The sequence below is a fragment of the Schistocerca nitens genome, chromosome 7 (genome assembly GCF_023898315.1).
Source record: "Schistocerca nitens isolate TAMUIC-IGC-003100 chromosome 7, iqSchNite1.1, whole genome shotgun sequence".
NCBI classification, from domain to species: Eukaryota; Metazoa; Arthropoda; class Insecta; order Orthoptera; family Acrididae; genus Schistocerca; species Schistocerca nitens.
Window position 1 is genome coordinate 328,471,371 of NC_064620.1, and position 17,573 is coordinate 328,488,943.

Below are 17,573 nucleotides of genomic sequence, written 5' to 3' on the forward strand. Positions count from 1 at the left end.
ATAACTTGTGCACTCTAAGTTTAAGTGGAAATAAAATCTTGCCCTGCTTAGTATTTTTCTCTTTTTTCCATTATGTTTCTTTTCTCTTGTTACTCCATGTTGACAAGAGTTCTGTGGGTTTGCACTGAGCAGCAGTTTGTAGTTACCAAATCTTGAGTATTGTCAAAAATTGTCACATCTTTCATGTTTTACCAAGTCAGAAAAATGTCAGATGATGTGGCACATGGTGTCCTAACCTAATATAATGATATCTGAATAACTGTGCTGTCTCCTGGCAGTTTAAGATATTGTAACCATCATTGATAGTAAGTTTTCAGACACCCCGTAACTGGTTGTAGTTTTCTGTAAATAACGATCACTGACTTGGGTGATGGTTGTCAGAATACTGTACTGAACTAACTCCAAGCGTTGAAGTGAACTGCTTGTGACTGCTGATTAGTAAATGTCTGAGTGTCCATGGCATGTCGTATTTTGGTTCCTGTCCACTAGTCCACCTTGTCCGCTAGCACAAGGCAGATACAATGTAGTTCAAGGTTGACAATGTTCCCAGTTAGCAGTCCACACTATCGATGGATGCACACAACATGCTGGAAGAAGTGGCGCAGAAGCAGAAAAAAGTCCAGGTTTGTGTGCATCATCTGGAAGCTGCAGTGTGGACTTGAGAGATATGGTATTTTTTGTGTACCTCTTGCATGGTACACAACAATAATAAAACTAATAAAATAACAACCATGTGAGTTTTAAGATACAAGCAGTACTGTGCCGTCTTGCAGCTCAAACCAGAAAGACTAGTCATGCTTTGGCTTAAAGGACACTGTCCAGACCAGTAAGTGCAAATATGATAAAATAATAGCACTCAACTTTTCTTACAGCCTGAACATGTGTTACAGAACAAATTTTTGAAATTGCTTTACTAGCTTAAGGGCAGACAATTGCTGGCATTGAGCATGTATTTCTTGATTCTCCATAGTATAGGAGCCAAAAGTGTTCACAAAATTTAATGCACCAATTATTGCTTGGTTACAATTTAACCATGGGAAATTTTGCCAGCATTTTTACGTTGTTTGTTGAACCCCTACCCCAACTGTGTTTTTGGGTGTGGTTGGAGACTGTAATTCCGTGGATGTGCATTGCAACACCAGGCCACTGTGATACCTTTACTGAATGTTGTGGAATCCATACCTGTCTGTTTCCATCTGGTCTGCATTTGTTTGCAACAATTTGCAATGTTCACAACTGTCTATTCCCATCTGGTATGCATTTGTTTGCAACGATTTGCAATGTATGATGCTTTTTATATGAATGTTTAGTGGTAAGACATATTACGGTGTGTTTTGTGAGTTATGAACTTAATTTAGAAATTATTAAAGTTTTTGTTAATTGTGCAGTAATGCTGAATATGTTGAAATTCTATGATGAAAAATATGCCTGTATGTTAATCAGGAATTTCTGAATTATATATGTCCAAAGTCCAAACAAATAAAACTTCACAGAAATCATGAACAAACATTCTTATCTGTCTAACAACAACACAAAACTGACTAATATTAATCAGCCTTGCTCTCATTTTCATTTTTCATTACAATTTAGTATAATGTGCATAAAAAGGTTTCAACAAAAAAATAAAACCTAACTGTTGAATTTTGGGAGTGCAGTGAAATGGCCACAGACTTATTTCCTTCCCCATCCTTCCCTATCTTTAGTGCACATTCTATCTATAATGACCTCATTTTCAAGGGGGTTTTAAACCTTTTGGATGGTATGTTAAATAACAATCTTCCTTCCTTTTATGGTGCAGACAGGAACTGAAATTGATTGATATATGAATCTCCACATTGGCTGAAACTATTCAGTGTTTTGTCAAAGATACATTTTTCTGTCCTTTGCTGATGCTATCAATGACAATTTCCTAGACAGTATTCGTCTCTATTTAGTTCAGATGGTCAATGCCCAATTAGAATGTGCGGTAAATTCTTGAACATAGTGGCCATCTTGCTGCCTTGACTTGAGCATTATTGGTCACTTGTGGTTTTCACTTACAAGGCAGTTGCAGCTATCCCAGCAATCATAACTGTTCCAAAACTGGAGATTACTTTTTTTGATGTAAGATGAATTTATTAAAAATTTCATTAACTCCATGCCACACACGTGTAAAATGATATTGTCAGTTTGTGCTTACAGTACAGCATATTAGATATCAGCAATAAGTGCTTCTCCCACAGAAATATAGAGCATCCACTCCAGCATTTTAGGCTCTCTCTCTCTCTCTCTCTCTCTCTCTCTCTCTCTCTCTCTCTCTCTCGTCCCCCCCCCTCCCCCCCCCTCCACACACACACACTTTTTTAACAATTTGGATTTATTTTCATTACTATTAAAAATAACAGTTAAGTATTCTTTGAAATTATCTTCCATTTGTTCTTGGCATCATTGATACACCAATCAATACATAACGCCCAATTTAAATACACAGAAGCTATCCTTATTGATTAATACAAGAACAAAATAATTGTTCAAAAATTTTCACGTTATTGCTGTCTACCCTAAATATAAGTTATTTCACATTGAGTGCTGTTGTAAATATAAACATTTATAATTTTCTTTTTTTTAGACAACAGATTCGCTTCTCAAAATTCAGAAGGAAAAAATTGACCTGATGTCAGAAATGGAAGAAAAGATAAGAGCCCTTCAGCAACAACTATCTCAGGTACCTTATTACAGCAATTTGAGCCAGTCAACCATATATGATGGTCTTTATATATATTGCTTATTATCATGTTGTACACATGTTATCAGTATTGAAATTTATTAATTTTAACACGTTGACTTCTGTACCACATCAGGACCATACCCCTCTTCACAGTTTTGATCAGGATCACTTCTTAACATGCCATTCATATCCAGGTGCAGATGGACAGCCATGAATGGGAGAAGTGGAAATGGCTTTGTTGAAGGAACATTCTACAATCTGCAGATAAGAACCTATAAAACTTAGGAGAAGCTCAATTAAATTGGCCAGGGAAAGAATTTGAATACCATTCTGTGTATGCATTCATTATTTAAGCTACCTCACAAGACCAATAGCAGACAGATTGTTAGTGAAAGCTGGAGGCTGCACTCTGGTCTGCTAGACATAGTCACAAATTAATGAAGAGTACCAATTGACACATCAATTTAGTCTTTGACAAAAGTACTTGTGATGTCTACACCCTGTGCAGTTTGGCACCTTGCTTTTATTCCTTTGCTCCCTGCAATTTAATTAGTAAAAGGATTTTCCATATTTAGGTAACTGTAATCTCACCTTGAGAACTCTATAGGTCCCTTACAAAACACATACCTCTTTGGGGTGTACTTAAAAGATGTCTCACCTAATACAGTTTACTTTCTCCTCTCCAAGGAAAGCTTTTTATAAAGTGATGAGTTATCACAAAATATTACATTGTGGGCCATCGTTGTTTGAAAAGCTGCAGAGCACTGATAACTTCTATGTAGCAAAACTGTAGAGGTATTCAGTTTTTACTGTTTAAATTCTTCTCAATATGCTGCTCCACAAATTTTGGGCATTCCAGTATGAATTTTATTTTTCTTGATGGCCTTCTATCTTTCACGGCATAGAATTGAATAAATCTTGTCTTTTTGAGTTTCCCACCAAGAACACCAGTTAATAATTTCATAAAAACATTGTTCACAATTTCTCTATTTGCATTTCATTTACAACAGCTTACCAGCATACAGATTTTTTTAAAATGCTGCCAGAACAAGCTGCTTATGTAAAAAGGAACTAGCTGCTACTTGGAAAGCATAAGTTCAGATCCTTGTCTGACAGTCATTATTGAAGTTTTCTGAGGTTTCATAAAGCATTTCTGTCAAATGTTGTGATAGCTCCTTCAGTAATGACATCACCAGTTAAAACTTCCTTACTTGTCAAATCCGAGTTGGTACAGTGGTCTCTCCCTGAAGACTGTGATGTCAACATGACTTAAAACTCTTATGTTTTCCTTTCAGTATGTTGTTGATAGAGCATTGTTGGGGATAACACTTAAGTCATGCTGGCTGAGTATATTTGTGAAATGTTTGCCATGGCTTTCTGAATATTATTGATGAAACAGTAGAATATTTACCATTGCCAATTGAATATAGCCAATGTGCACACAATAAATACACTTGTGAAAAAGAAAATATTAACCTTACTTCATAAGCATAAAAAAAGTTGCTGAGTGTAGAAACTCAAGTAATTATTGATACATCCATTGCGTTTTCTTTTCTCAATTAAAATTCTTCGGTTAGGCAAGCGTTGAAGTGGCCTTCCTGGTATAGTAAAAATTTAAAATTAATTTTTATAGTAATTATATTTTTAAATTGTGTATTATTGTGAAGACAAATACTGTATGACAAATATTTATGTTCCTATAAAGGAATCTGTCACAGTCTAACTTATTCAACTGTTTTGAGACAGATAACTGAGAGTACACGCTCGGAGATTAGTCGATTAACAAATGAGCTGGAAGAGTCCCGGGAAACTGTTGCAATGCGTGACAGTGAATTGACAGTACTGCAAGACTGTCTCCGCCAGTTAAAAGCTTTTGAGGAGGGACAAGGTTCAGAGCAGCTGGATACATTACTGGATGTAGGCCATGCTCGTGCCGAACTTGCACTCGTCTCAATGGATCGTGACAGTCTGAAGGATCGTCTCCATGATGAAGAAGTGGCTAGGAAATTGCTTGAAGGTGAATTGCTTTTTGTTGCCCAGCCTCATGACTTACCTTTAAGCTAACACCTTTGTCTTCCTGTAGTCCTATGTACTGTAATTACTTTAGCATAAGATGACCCTAAATAGAAGATGGCCTTCCCCCCACCCCCCACTCCTTTTATTTATAAAGAGGATCCTTGAGAAAAATTCATGTTGTAACATATTCTGTCTAATCAAAGTTATAAACTTTTATTGACTGCCTGAAAAGTTAACATTACACATATTCTAAACTTACACGTTTTCTAATTGTCTGCATTTTAATAATACAAGTGGAAATAAGGTAAACAAAAGAAATTGTTGACATTAAGTTTTAGTTCCCACTACCTTTTTTGTTTGCTTAGCAGGTCATTTGTGGTATCATAATTTTTAATCATCGTTATAATCAACCTAATAGGACAGCTGTAAAATGTATGTCTTCGGTGTCACAAATAAAAATCTGCTTCTTCCGAATATGCGGCAATTTCCGAGGTTGTGATTATGGTGGGACCTGAGAATATAGCTGGTTTTTTTTCTGAACACGTAGCAAATTTCACTTCTATACTGACATGAGAATATTATAATGTCTCTTGCTTCCAAGCATATTGTCTGTCTCATTGGCCGTGTAGAAACAGTAGCTGACACACACCCGCTCTATCATTCCTCACTCTTGAAGGTGAGTGCCAACATTGCTGCACAAAATATGTAAGTATGCCACTGGCTCCATTGTAGGCTTTTAGCATCTCCTGCAGAAATATGTGTGTCGTTGAATATTTACCCAATTTTAAAGTCAGTTTGATTCTGAACACAAAGGGATTCAGGCAAACTGCAGTGCAAACATGGTAGATGTTCATATAAAGCCAAAGTACGCAGTATTGATTCCCATGGTTGGCAGCACAATGAAATTTGCCTCCCTCTCTCAACTCCCCTTCCTGCCCTCTCAGCCAAGCTGGTGTCAGTGTTACCCCTGCAACACTTCTGTAGTATTGTGCTTGAGGGATAGTGAATCATGGGCAGCAATAATTTCTAGGGTACATATCATATGTAAAAACAATAACTAATTCATAAATAAAGGGTTGCAATCAGGATTCAGTCCAGTTCTTGAACTTACACTTGGCTTGTGATCCAGTGAGCTGTTTTTCTGCTGTAATTTATTCTGAGATAACAATTGCAGTCAGTTTAATGTGATTTCTTCACTTTGTTAGACGTTCAGTTCTGGATTAATTTTCTTTCCCATTTCATCTTGATCTCATTATCTTGTTCTAAAGCTCATTAGAAGCTGGTGACTTCCTCTCCTGTATTCTGATACATGAACAGTGACCAAATTTTTCATTTGCAACTCATTTGTGTACTGTATCAATGCATGTACAAGAACTTTTATTGCAAACATGTCCAAATACAACAAAATTTTATAAGCTGATAGAATTTAATGTTGCTTCCAGCTGTTTTTCATAAAATTACCAAATTTTAAGCAGGGTGTTAGGTTTCTGTAGTGGCTAGTTTGTAGTTTCTTGTGTTTCCCTTGTACTAGTGCATGAATCAAATGTCACTTGATTGTTTCAGCAAGATCTATACTGTTTAAAGTGCTTCAGCGTATCAGGAAATGTCGAGCCTATTCAAATGAAAGCATTGTTTACTAATCCCTAGCCTATGGAATTCTTCAAAATAAATTTGTTAGAAACCTCAGTAGCCAATGATTCATCTGTAAATGTAAGGCAACTCCTGTATTAATCTGTTAACAATGTAGAAACATTGACCTCAGCAGCAACAGTTTATTCTGCAAATATAAGACAACCCCATATTTTTAGAATGATGAATTTGGAGAAAAGACCTCATCTTACTATCGGATAAATGAGGTATGAAATAAATAGTTTTCAATTCATCCAAATTGAATTTTAATCAAATTGATTGTGCATTCATGGCCAGTAAACAATGGCTACCCACAGAATAATTTTTTCAGGTTTTTCAACTGCCTAAACACCTGAAAAATAATGTTGTATGTAATAGTTAATTGCAGTTGTTTGGTGTCCTTCATCTAAAAGAAGGGCATTTCATTATGTCCCAGTAATGATATTATTGACTGAAAAACCACATTGAAAAATGTTGACAAAGCATTATCAGTTTGTGTTATGTAATGTTATATAATGTTATGTAAACATTTTTAAATCTTTTGTCATTCATTGAGATACAAAAAAATTTGTGTGATACAATGCTCTGAATTACCTACATTCATTAGATTGTATATCAGACTGCAGTTTTCATTTGTTGTGTGTGCTATAGTATTGACAAACACAGTGAGGAAGTTAATGTAAGAGATAGTGCATCTATGGCCAGATTCCAGTGGTAATAGACTGCTATTGAAGCACATGCTGGTACACAACAGTGTAATTGAAAATAATCACCCAGTAGTTTTCAAACAATAGTCTGATATTTTCAGTAAAGTGTTGACTATTGATAATAGAAATATGCTCCTTAATCTTGGAGCTATTTTAATACACAGTTAGCATCAGTTTTTGACAATTTTTCATCCACCAGCTTGTAGAACTGCTGATATTCACAAGTCAGAAAATTCATTATATATACCAGCCAGTTCCTAGATGCCATAAAAATCTCTTAAGTTACAAATACTGTGTAAGACACTTTGGGCTTAATTCCTGTTTCCCATGTTGGTGATTGTAGTAACCCCAGTTGTTGGCAGTCAGAATTGGCAGATTTGTTTTCCATTTTGGCATTAAGTTTATGGGAACACTGATTGCCCATGACTTTGTGAGCAAGGAATGAATTGCTATTTACAGACTAAAATTAGTGGCATATTACAACGTAACTTTGAAGAGATTGGGAGACAAAGTCAAAAAAAGGCTTTTTTCACAGCAATATGCACTCTATTGTTTTGAACAATTAAAATTTATTGTACTGTGGAAATCAAGTAGTACTTACTGTTTTCTTCTCTTAATATTTAATATGTAATTCATGTTGTGTTTAAAAATATTGAAAACTAAAAAAAGAAACCACCCATGAAGAAAACAGTTTCCATCCAATTTGTGTTGTAATTATTTTGGACTAAATTTCTTGTCACCAAAATTTTACAAAGAAGTTTTTAGCAGTTGGGGATTTTTAATCTTTCTAAGTGTTTTTCAGATTAAAACTTTATTCTGAGAAGTATATACTATGCTTGCTGAAAATTAAAACCATGATTAAAATAATAAGCTTTCTAAGTGTGTCTGTTTTTTGATATGATATGAAATGAAATGATCACTTGACCTAATTGGCTGGGACAACTTGTCTGGAATTGTTCGGGCACCTAGTGCAAGTCTTTTATTTTATGCCACTTCGGTGACTTGTGAATTAATGATGATAAGGCCAACACAACACCCAGTCCCCAAGCAGATAAAATCTCCAACCCAGCCGAAAATTGAACCCAGACCCCAGCCACTCAGCTACAGAGGTGGACTCTGTTTTGTGATGGATAATTGCACTCTTTTTGAATTATGATTGTACTGAACTATTCAAAACAAGTATCTTGTAATGCAGAAGATACCAATGAGTAAGCTAGAAAGTCACTAACTTCATGTGTTACCAGAAAAGACCTCTGCTTTGAACATTTATGTGTACTTGAAAAGTAACTGCAACATAGATTGTGATAGCTTTGATTGCCTTGCAGTAAGCATGCCAGTGTAGCATTGCATTTAAAGAAGTGTAAAGAAATCATAGAAGTTCAGTTCCTACCTTCGTTGTGTTAAGTGGACATCATAAGAGTGCTGTTTCCAAATGGTGTAAAAGTAAAGCGGATTTACAGTTTGTTAAAGTGACACAGAAAAACTAATATGACATATTAGGTAGTTTTGTATTTCTTCTGTGGGCAAGATATAAGTACTATGAATGATGCTGTAGCCTAGGCCTCACTAAATGAATGGTTTTTGAATATTGAAAAATGCTCACGTGGAACTGGGAAGCAGTAGAACTATCATAACATGTATTTCTTTCTCTGTTCGAGGCAAAAGGTATTTTAAGTAGCAACGACAGCCACAAATGCTTTGCTGTTTGACTTTCTGTAGTTCTTGTCACAGTTGGCACTGGTAGTAGTTGTAGCAGAACTGGAGGGCCTGTGCATTTATTATGGCTAATTTACAGTATCACTTTGCCCATATTCTTAAAGTATTATGATAGCAGTGAAATTTGTTTGACCACTAAATTGTCAGAGAATCTTATAAAGATACTGCATTTCATTTGTGGAATTTCAGACATTTTAAATTTATTTGCTGCAAATATAAAGTTGACAGGACAGTTACTATCTCAGAATGTACTTCACAATGAAATGCAACACATGTACCACTTAATTGCTAACTTTTGTGGATTATTTATTTTATTATTCTGGCAGACCATAACCGTTCTTGGAGCACATCATCTGCTGAAAGCAAACTTTCACTTGACTTGAAAACGATTCTTTGACAATAGTTGTGTGTCAAGCTTTCTCCAAAACGGACCCTTCCCTGTCACTATGTCTGTTGTCCCAAATTATGTCATGCAAAAGGGTGTTGTGTGGTCACCAGCTTCCATAAACAATACTACTAAATTTATTTGAACTGTACAAAGACAGAATCTTGAGGCATTTCTCTTCACTTATTGTCAGTAGCTGTTTAGTAGCTATGTTTTTGTCTCATTATTGAACCAGACCTTTTGGATAAAACTGTCTTTAAAATTACAAATTGCATTTTTTTCATGTTAATCAGATTTCTTAATTGTATTAATTAATACTTTTTATGGTGTCTTTACATTCAGATCACGTGAGAGTCATTAAGGAGGAAGTAAAAACTTTGCAATCAAAGTATGAGGAAGCTGAAAAAGATAAATCAGAAGCACAGACACGTTTAGAAGTACTGTCAAATTATTTCAAAGAGAAAGAAACACAGTTACAAAGGTGAGTATACACACATATAGTAGATCTGCAAAGAAAAAGTGATATACGTGAAAATTTATCAGTTTCTTTCAGTGCTCCATTTATATGAGATTTGAAAGTCCTGGATAATATGCAGAGTATCATGCTGCTATTTAATGTATTTACAGTACATGCTGTGTGTCACATTTGACAGGTCATTGCATTAGTTACAAATTGCTGTCCAGAAACTGACAAATTATTTACAAAATTACACATAAAACATCATATTTTGTATCTCTTCCTTTCAGTTCGCTTTGGGGAAATAATTTTCAGGGTGGGTGGTAACAGGTATTTTCGTTGCCTGTCTTTATTCTCTTTGTCTACTGAATACATATTTTTCACTATATCCACATCACTTAGGTGCTCAAACCCCAGTTCATAGACATCTCTATTTAACTGCCCACCGATGTTTTCATCACCTATGTCTTCACAACCAGAAAGTTGTGTTCTTAATGGAATATGCTAATTATAACAGAATACTTCAGGGTACATTTTTTATTATTTCTCAAAAATAGGCAAACTATGTTTGAATGATCTGCAAGCTAGATAAGCCACACCTGAATATTTGGAGTTCGATGTATAATTTCATTTGCTTAGAATACAAAGTGCATCTGAAAAGTTAGGTGGATGATCTCAGAAAATAAAGGAAACAATAATTACAAACAAAATACCTTTCCTGGCCTTTGTTAGCAACAACACACTTCTGACATTGGTTGGAAAGCTATAGAAAATTGTCAGCAATTGATTCCTGTGGAATGGTTTTAATCATTTTTCCCACCTCCCTTGAGTAGAAATTCATGATGATATATCAAGCCCATGATGTTGAAAAAGATAATAATGTTTCATAATCTTGAAGCCGACCTCGGGGAAGATCAGTTTGAATTCCGTAGAAATGTTGGGACACGTGAGGCAATACTGACCCTACGACTTATCTTAAAAGAAAGATTAAGAAAAGGCGGACCTATGTTTCTAGCATTTGTAGACTTAGAGAAAGCTTTTGACAATGTTGACTGGAATACGCTCTTTCAAATTCTGAAGGTGGCAGGGGTAAAATACAGGGAGCGAAAGGCTATTTACAATTTGTACAGAAACCAGAAGGCAGTTATAAGAGTTGAGGGACATGAAAGGGAAGCAGTGGTTGGGAAGGGAGTGAGACAGGGTTGTAGTCTCTCCCCGATGTTATTCATTCTGTATATTGAGCAAGCAGTGAAGGAAACAAAAGAAAAATTCAGAGTAGGTATTAAAATCCGTGGAGAGGAAATAAAAACTTTGAGGTTCGCCGATTACATTGTAATTCTGTCAGAGACAGCAAAGGACTTGGAAGAGCAGTTGAATGGAATGGATAGTGTCTTGAAAGGAGGGTATAAGATGAACATCAACAATAGCAAAACGAGGATAATGGAATGTAGTCGAATTAAATCGGGTGATGCTGAGGGAATTAGATTAGGAAATGAGCCACTTAAAGTAGTAGAGGAATTTTGCTTTTTGGGGAGCAAAAGAACTGATGATGGTTGAAGTAGAGAGGATATAAAATGTAGACTGGCAATGGCAAGGAAAGCGTTTCTGAATAAGAGAAATTTGTTAACATCGAGTATAGATTTAAGTGTTAGGAAGTCATTTCTGAAAGTATTTGTATGGAGTGTAGCCATGTATGGAAGTGAAACATGGGCGATAAATAGTTTGGACAAGAAGAGAATAGAAGCTTTTGAAATGTGGTGCTACAGAAGAATGCTGAAGATAAGATGGGTAGATCACATAACTAATGAGGAAGTATTGAATAGGATTGGGAAGAAGAGAAGTTTGTGGCACAACTTGACTAGAAGAAGGGAACATGTGTTGAGGCATCAAGGGATCACCAATTTAGTATTGGAGGGCAGCGTGGAGGGTAAAAATCGTAGAGGGAGACCAAGAGATGAATACACTAAACAGATTCAGAAGGATGTAGGTTGCAGTAGGTACTGGGAGATGAAGAAGCTTGCACAGGATAGAGTAGCATGGAGAGCTGCATCAAACCAGTCTCTGGACTGAAGACCACAACAACAACAACAACAACAATCTTGAATTTTGGCAGCTGACTGTTCTTGGAAGGCTGGGGAAACAGTGAGTTCCACACCACTGACTGTTGCTTAGTGTCTGCATCATACTTGTAACATCGGTCTCATCTCCTGTATTGATGCACACACATGACCACGATGCTTAGAGCGATTCCACAAGAAGTGTTTGTTGACAGTTTTCAACAGCTTAGCTACTGATGTCAGAAGTAAGTTGCAGCTAATTGTAATTACTCGGAAGGGCAGTAAAGAAAAGGTATTTTGTTTGTAACGCTTGTTTTTTATTTTTTTTATTTTGTGAGACCATTCATTGAACTTTTCAAATGTCCTTTTACATACAAGAACATTTATAAAGACACTTGTCTTTCTGTCTCTTGTACATCTCATTGACATTTCGCTCTTATATGCACCATGTATGCAACTGTAATTAACAAATTTGATGCAATACTGGAAAAACCAGGTTGGAATAGAAGCAGCTAATTGTATAAAGACGTTGATCAAATAGTGGAGATATTGAGCAGTGAGTTGGGCATGTAGACAAGAACTGGAATATAGAATATCAGCATATGAAGAACCAATCATTGTTAGAACACATAGGGACAAACATATAGACAACTACATTGTCTCAGCACAGCAGCCTTAGTTAGGACAAATTAACTGTAAATTTCATAGGATTGTTGAAGAGACAATGTATGAGGAAGTACAGGTCCTATCATCTTGGAGGAACAGGGATGCCAACAAAATAGTAAAAAGAACAAATCAATGGAAAAATGGCATACTGTCTTGAAGATTAAGTGATTAATTATGTCCTTTTATTTTTAATACTTTTGACACTGTCACAAGAACATAACACAATGCTGTAATAGATTTCAACCAGCCAGTGGCCATCTTCAGACTGTCAATGGATATAAATAGGAAACAAAGAATCATTGTATAATTTGTAAAATCTGCCAAGTAATGACCTACACAAGAATAGAAAACAGAATAAAATCATACCTAAAGGCATATGATGCAAGTGGTTTTCATTGAATCATCAACATTACTGAAGCATATCCTAGGCAGAGGTTGAGACTCTGTAAGCAGGGTAAAATCTCTTTGATTATTGATATACCTTGGTATTCACAACATGGATATCTGCTTGAGCAGAATTTACACTACCATTCATTAGAGCAGCAGTTCCAAACCCACGGGCCATGGCCCACTTATGGGAAGTGTGGCATTGAGCTGCGAATGCTGGTCAAGAGTCGAAGACAAGAGAAAATTAATCAGGCTCTTCAGAGGCTTCACTTGTCAGTTATCATGATCTGCGATTACAGAATGGAATAAGATTTGAAATGTCCTATTACTATCCTGTACCATTCACAAGGGAAGAATAGATCTAAAGAACCTTCTAAGATGTGCTGGCAGTAAAGGCACACCCCTACAGATTGTGCTCCAGGGCTGGGGCACAGGCTTAACAGACTGCTCATGGTGTAGGAACACACAGTAAAACCCCGCTTTTACACTTTCAAGGGACTTGAAAAAAATGGCGTAAACTGCGGGAAAATGTGAAATGACTTTTGTAAGTTTTACTGGTTGTGTATGGGGCCCCTTTTCCATGTTTGTAGTTTTGTATGACATATGTAGATAATAGGCAAAAAAATACTCATCAGGAATTTTTTTTAAATTAAATGTTATCATTTAGTGCTGTGTTTAGCAGGCGACATGACATTCACCGACACTTTAGCACAACAAATCACATTAAAAATAACGCAAACCATCCGGTCACCATGTTGATTTACGTGTATGCAAAGCTAAAGTGATGCAGTTGGCAGTTTTAGTATTTATATTTGATGCCTATAAAAAGTGCATGTCGAGTGTATACTGCATTAAGGGGCTCCGGAACGCCCTATACTTGCGATGTTAAAATAACGCTTATAAATTACATCTTTCCTCACAAAGTATTTGAGGTAGGAAGTTGAACTTTTTACAGATTATTTATTGGAATATGGGCTACAACTTAACACAGGGATTTTACAAAATTTTAGTTCAGTTATTAAAGATGATTTTTTTTCAATTGTAATGAAAATTCACAACATTTTTTTGCAATTTTTTATTTATATATTCAAAAATATACAGTTTTTTGGAAAAGGGCTGTGTTAAATTATGCAGAAGGTACTGTGTAACATTTACTGAAAGTTTGAAACAAATATGTTTGGAAGATCCTTAGAAAACATGTAATTAGTATGAGAAAATAAAAGTTTTGGGAATCGAGCGACAAAGATTGGATTAACTTTTTAGTGCATTCCAGGTCCATAGGATGGATTATCTTCATCCTCTGCAAACTCCTCCTCCAGCTTCCTCTTGTTCCTCCTCCTGTTTACTCTTGCTTGTATTTCTAGACTCTTTACAGCCCTGTCTGCAGCCCGAAGGCGTTCCTTGTCTAAAGCAAGCATCGCTCGTACCATGTTAGAACCTATCTTCATTCCCATATTTCTAAATATCTTGCACCTTACAATGTTGCCATCATTGAAAGTCGCAACAGCATCATACACACCAAAGTGAAGTGTTTCTATTCCAACAAATACAGTCTTGGGGATTCTCGACCATATAACACTATTTACACTTTCATTGGGGTTTTGAGTTTTTCCGTGAATACACTTTTTCACCAGTTCAGGTGCTGCTAAGTCTCTGAAAATAGGTTTTATCCCCTCCATTATTGCATGAGGCAGACTATGCTTATGAGTGTACACTTCACCAGTTAGCAATCCTTTGTTATATTTACACCAACTGTCTTCTTCTTTGGGACACAAGCTATGTTGGGGATTTTCATCGTTTGAAGAAGTATGAAAAAAAAGAGCCCAAACAGCCTTCTTCATTTCGTCGACACTTTGTGTATTTTGCCTAATAGCCATTCCATAATAGTTCTGTATTTTGTCAATTACACTGTCAGTTAACCTTCCCTTCCCATCCAACCCTTTACCATCACTGAGTTTTTGTTTTTTGTATGAAGCTTTCAGTCGCCGAAGTCTTGTTCCCATTCGCTTCTGTACGTGTCCAATACACTCAAATTTCTGCACTACAACATCATCACCATAGGGCTTCAGTCCTTGAACATGTTTGAAACTTTTAGAATCACCGTCACCAAGGTAATTAACATATCGCACTTTATCACACGCCTCAGAACGCTGGAATATACTGGCAACACCAGCCACTTCCATTCCTCCACTACTGCCACTATAGTTAGCTTTGCAATTATTTTCATGTGTACCTTTATATTTTTGTGGACATCTACAATACTTTGATATTACTGCTACATCTAAAACTTTCCCTGTATACATACTGGTGGCAGATACTACACCATGAAGAGATGTGTGTCCCCGTTTATGCCAGGTACCATTGAACGCTGCAGTCAAATCTCTGTTACCATTATTTTCCATTACTGCCTCTTCCACAGCGTTCTTCATAGATTCTATACAGACATCTTCTACTTTAGACCCTGTTAATTTATTATAGGTCGTAAACTTGGTTGGCGGATTTGGAAGATTCATGATGCCACAGAAAATTGCACCTGCAGTAGCACCCTTACCAACTGAACGCAAGGAATAAACAAATATAATGTTGTGTTAGTAGATTTTGCTACCATTTTCTTCAGTTGCAGTTACTGCAACACTGTTCCAAAAGGTGGTCATGTATGAACACTTATCACATTTCAGTTGTATTTCACTAGCAAGTCCTAAGTGCTTTATTATGGAGAGTTCCAGACCAACTTCACTACAATGAATACATCTTACACAGTTTGAAAAAATTCCTTTGAGAACCGACATATCAAATATTTCATTCACATCCGATTCGCCCATAAAACATTCATAGTTTTCACTCATTGAACCAAGCTTCTTCTGTGAAGTATTTTCTTTCCCACTTTGACTGCTATGGGCAGGTGTACTTGAGAGGTTAGGTTCACTCACTTGGTTATCGTCTTTATTGTTTACAGTAATAACACATACCTTTGGCTTTCCAACATTTCTCCTTTTCTTAAAAGCCTTCAGAGGATTTCTAATAACTTTACTTTTACTCATTATTATACTTCAACAAAACAGAGACTCAAGAAACAGAATTAATTACGAATATTTTCGAGATAACGACAGAGTGAATAAACATGAAACAATCGACAATCACACCAGCGATATATATTGAACCATCACAGGTTAGCCACAACACATACTGTATCTCACATCACTAAAATGTACCTGATGAACACGGACGTTAATAATAACACCATTTGACAGCAGTTTAACAGCGCCACAGTGGGTCACGCCCATGTAGAACACATTTCAAAAAAAATTTAAAAATAGTTGTAGTCTTCGGAATTGAATAAATTATATATCTATTAAAAGGTAATAGTCTGCAGATTCAGAAAATGCAAAAAAGTAAAAATTGAACTTTTCATGATTTTGAGCCTTTCCGGAGCCCCTTAAAGATCTCTCTAAACTGCATCATTTTTAGTGTAACTTTGCTGCGAAAGTGATGTCAGCAAATGTATACAGTGCCAGCCATTTATCTTGCTGTTTTTGATTTTGCATATATAGGTGCGTGAAATATTGTAAAGTGTGTTAAATATGGCATTACACTACAGATCAATCTGTCACTGCAGCCTTTATTTCACACTCACTGATTTAGTCAGCTCCCAGCCAAACTGACACTTTCAAATCAGCGTATACATTGGGGTTACGACAGAGATCGGTCTGTATCCACAGCCAAAATTACAGGGAAGGAAACTATACTACACTTAAGAATTTTATGCACACATTACAAAACATTAAAACGCCATTCATATTTATTATGCTGACCTTTAATTTGGCTGGTCTATAAACACGAGCATTCGGGAGGACGACGGTTCAATCCCGCGTCCGGCCATCCTGATTTAGGTTTTCCGTGATTTCCCTAAATCGCTCCAGGCAAATGCCGGGATGGTTCCTTTCAAAGGGCGCGGCCGACTTCCTTCCCCGTCCTTCCCTAATCCGATGAGACCGATGACCTCGCTGTCTGGTCTCCTTTCCCAAACCAACCAACCAACCAACCTATAAACATGACATTAACAAATGGGTACAGTAGTTACTATTTTCTGGCAAAAAAATCCAAAATTGTGGGTTGTTATAATTTTGTCTGGTGAATTTTTCAGTGTGGTTTTCAAGTTCATAAACACAATGGAAAACTTTGTCATTAACATCTGCAGCTCAAATATATTTTTTAATTGTTTCCACTGTTGCATTAACAACTGCAAATGAGGGAACCTCGCTGTACTCATCACTATCACTGTCACTTTCTGTGTTTTCTTGCGTGTGAAAGTCAATAACATCATCAACAGAAACACTTTCCACAGTGACAATGTCGTTGTCAATGTGTAAGAAATCATGAACCGGATTCTGAAGCTGCAGCTGTTTCCCAAGACGACGCAAGCAGTTTTTCACCATCGTCACTAACACTCATGTCTGGTGTGTCAGATCCGTTTCCGTTGTCGGCTTCGATGAATCCCGCTTTTCGGAAACAATTGAAGATGGTGGCCGCCTTAACTTCTGTCCGTGCCTTCACAATATAATGCAAAGCATCTAAAATTGACACATTGAAGGAGACTTGAGTTTTTCCCAACTTCCATCAAAGTTAATGCCTTCTGCACAATCACCTTCCTATAGTGTGTTTTGAAGGCATGGATGATACCCAAATCCAAAGGCTGTAATTTGCTCATGCAGTTTGGTGGCAGAAACTCTAATTGCACATTACATAGGCTAATATTTCTGGGATACACAGGGCAACAATCCACTAACAGGAGAATTTTTCTGTTGTGCGTACTCATTCTTGCATCAAGACAATGCAATTGTTTCTC

At 36.4% G+C, this 17,573-nt stretch overlaps 1 protein-coding gene across 3 annotated transcripts in view; it reads left to right on the forward strand.

Moving 5' to 3' along the window:
• LOC126195820 (transport and Golgi organization protein 1) overlaps positions 1–17,573 on the forward strand; it is a 166,227-nt gene that overhangs the window by 88,762 nt on the left and 59,892 nt on the right. For all 3 annotated transcript variants that reach the window (XR_007538614.1, XM_049934460.1, XM_049934462.1), the window contains exons 9-11: positions 2,609–2,704; positions 4,454–4,724; positions 9,503–9,641. Coding sequence is in view for 2 of the 3 variants with exons in the window: in XM_049934460.1 (XP_049790417.1) it covers positions 2,609–2,704; positions 4,454–4,724; positions 9,503–9,641 (506 nt within the window). In the remaining variant the exon portion in view is untranslated. The remainder of the gene's footprint in view (positions 1–2,608; positions 2,705–4,453; positions 4,725–9,502; positions 9,642–17,573) is intronic.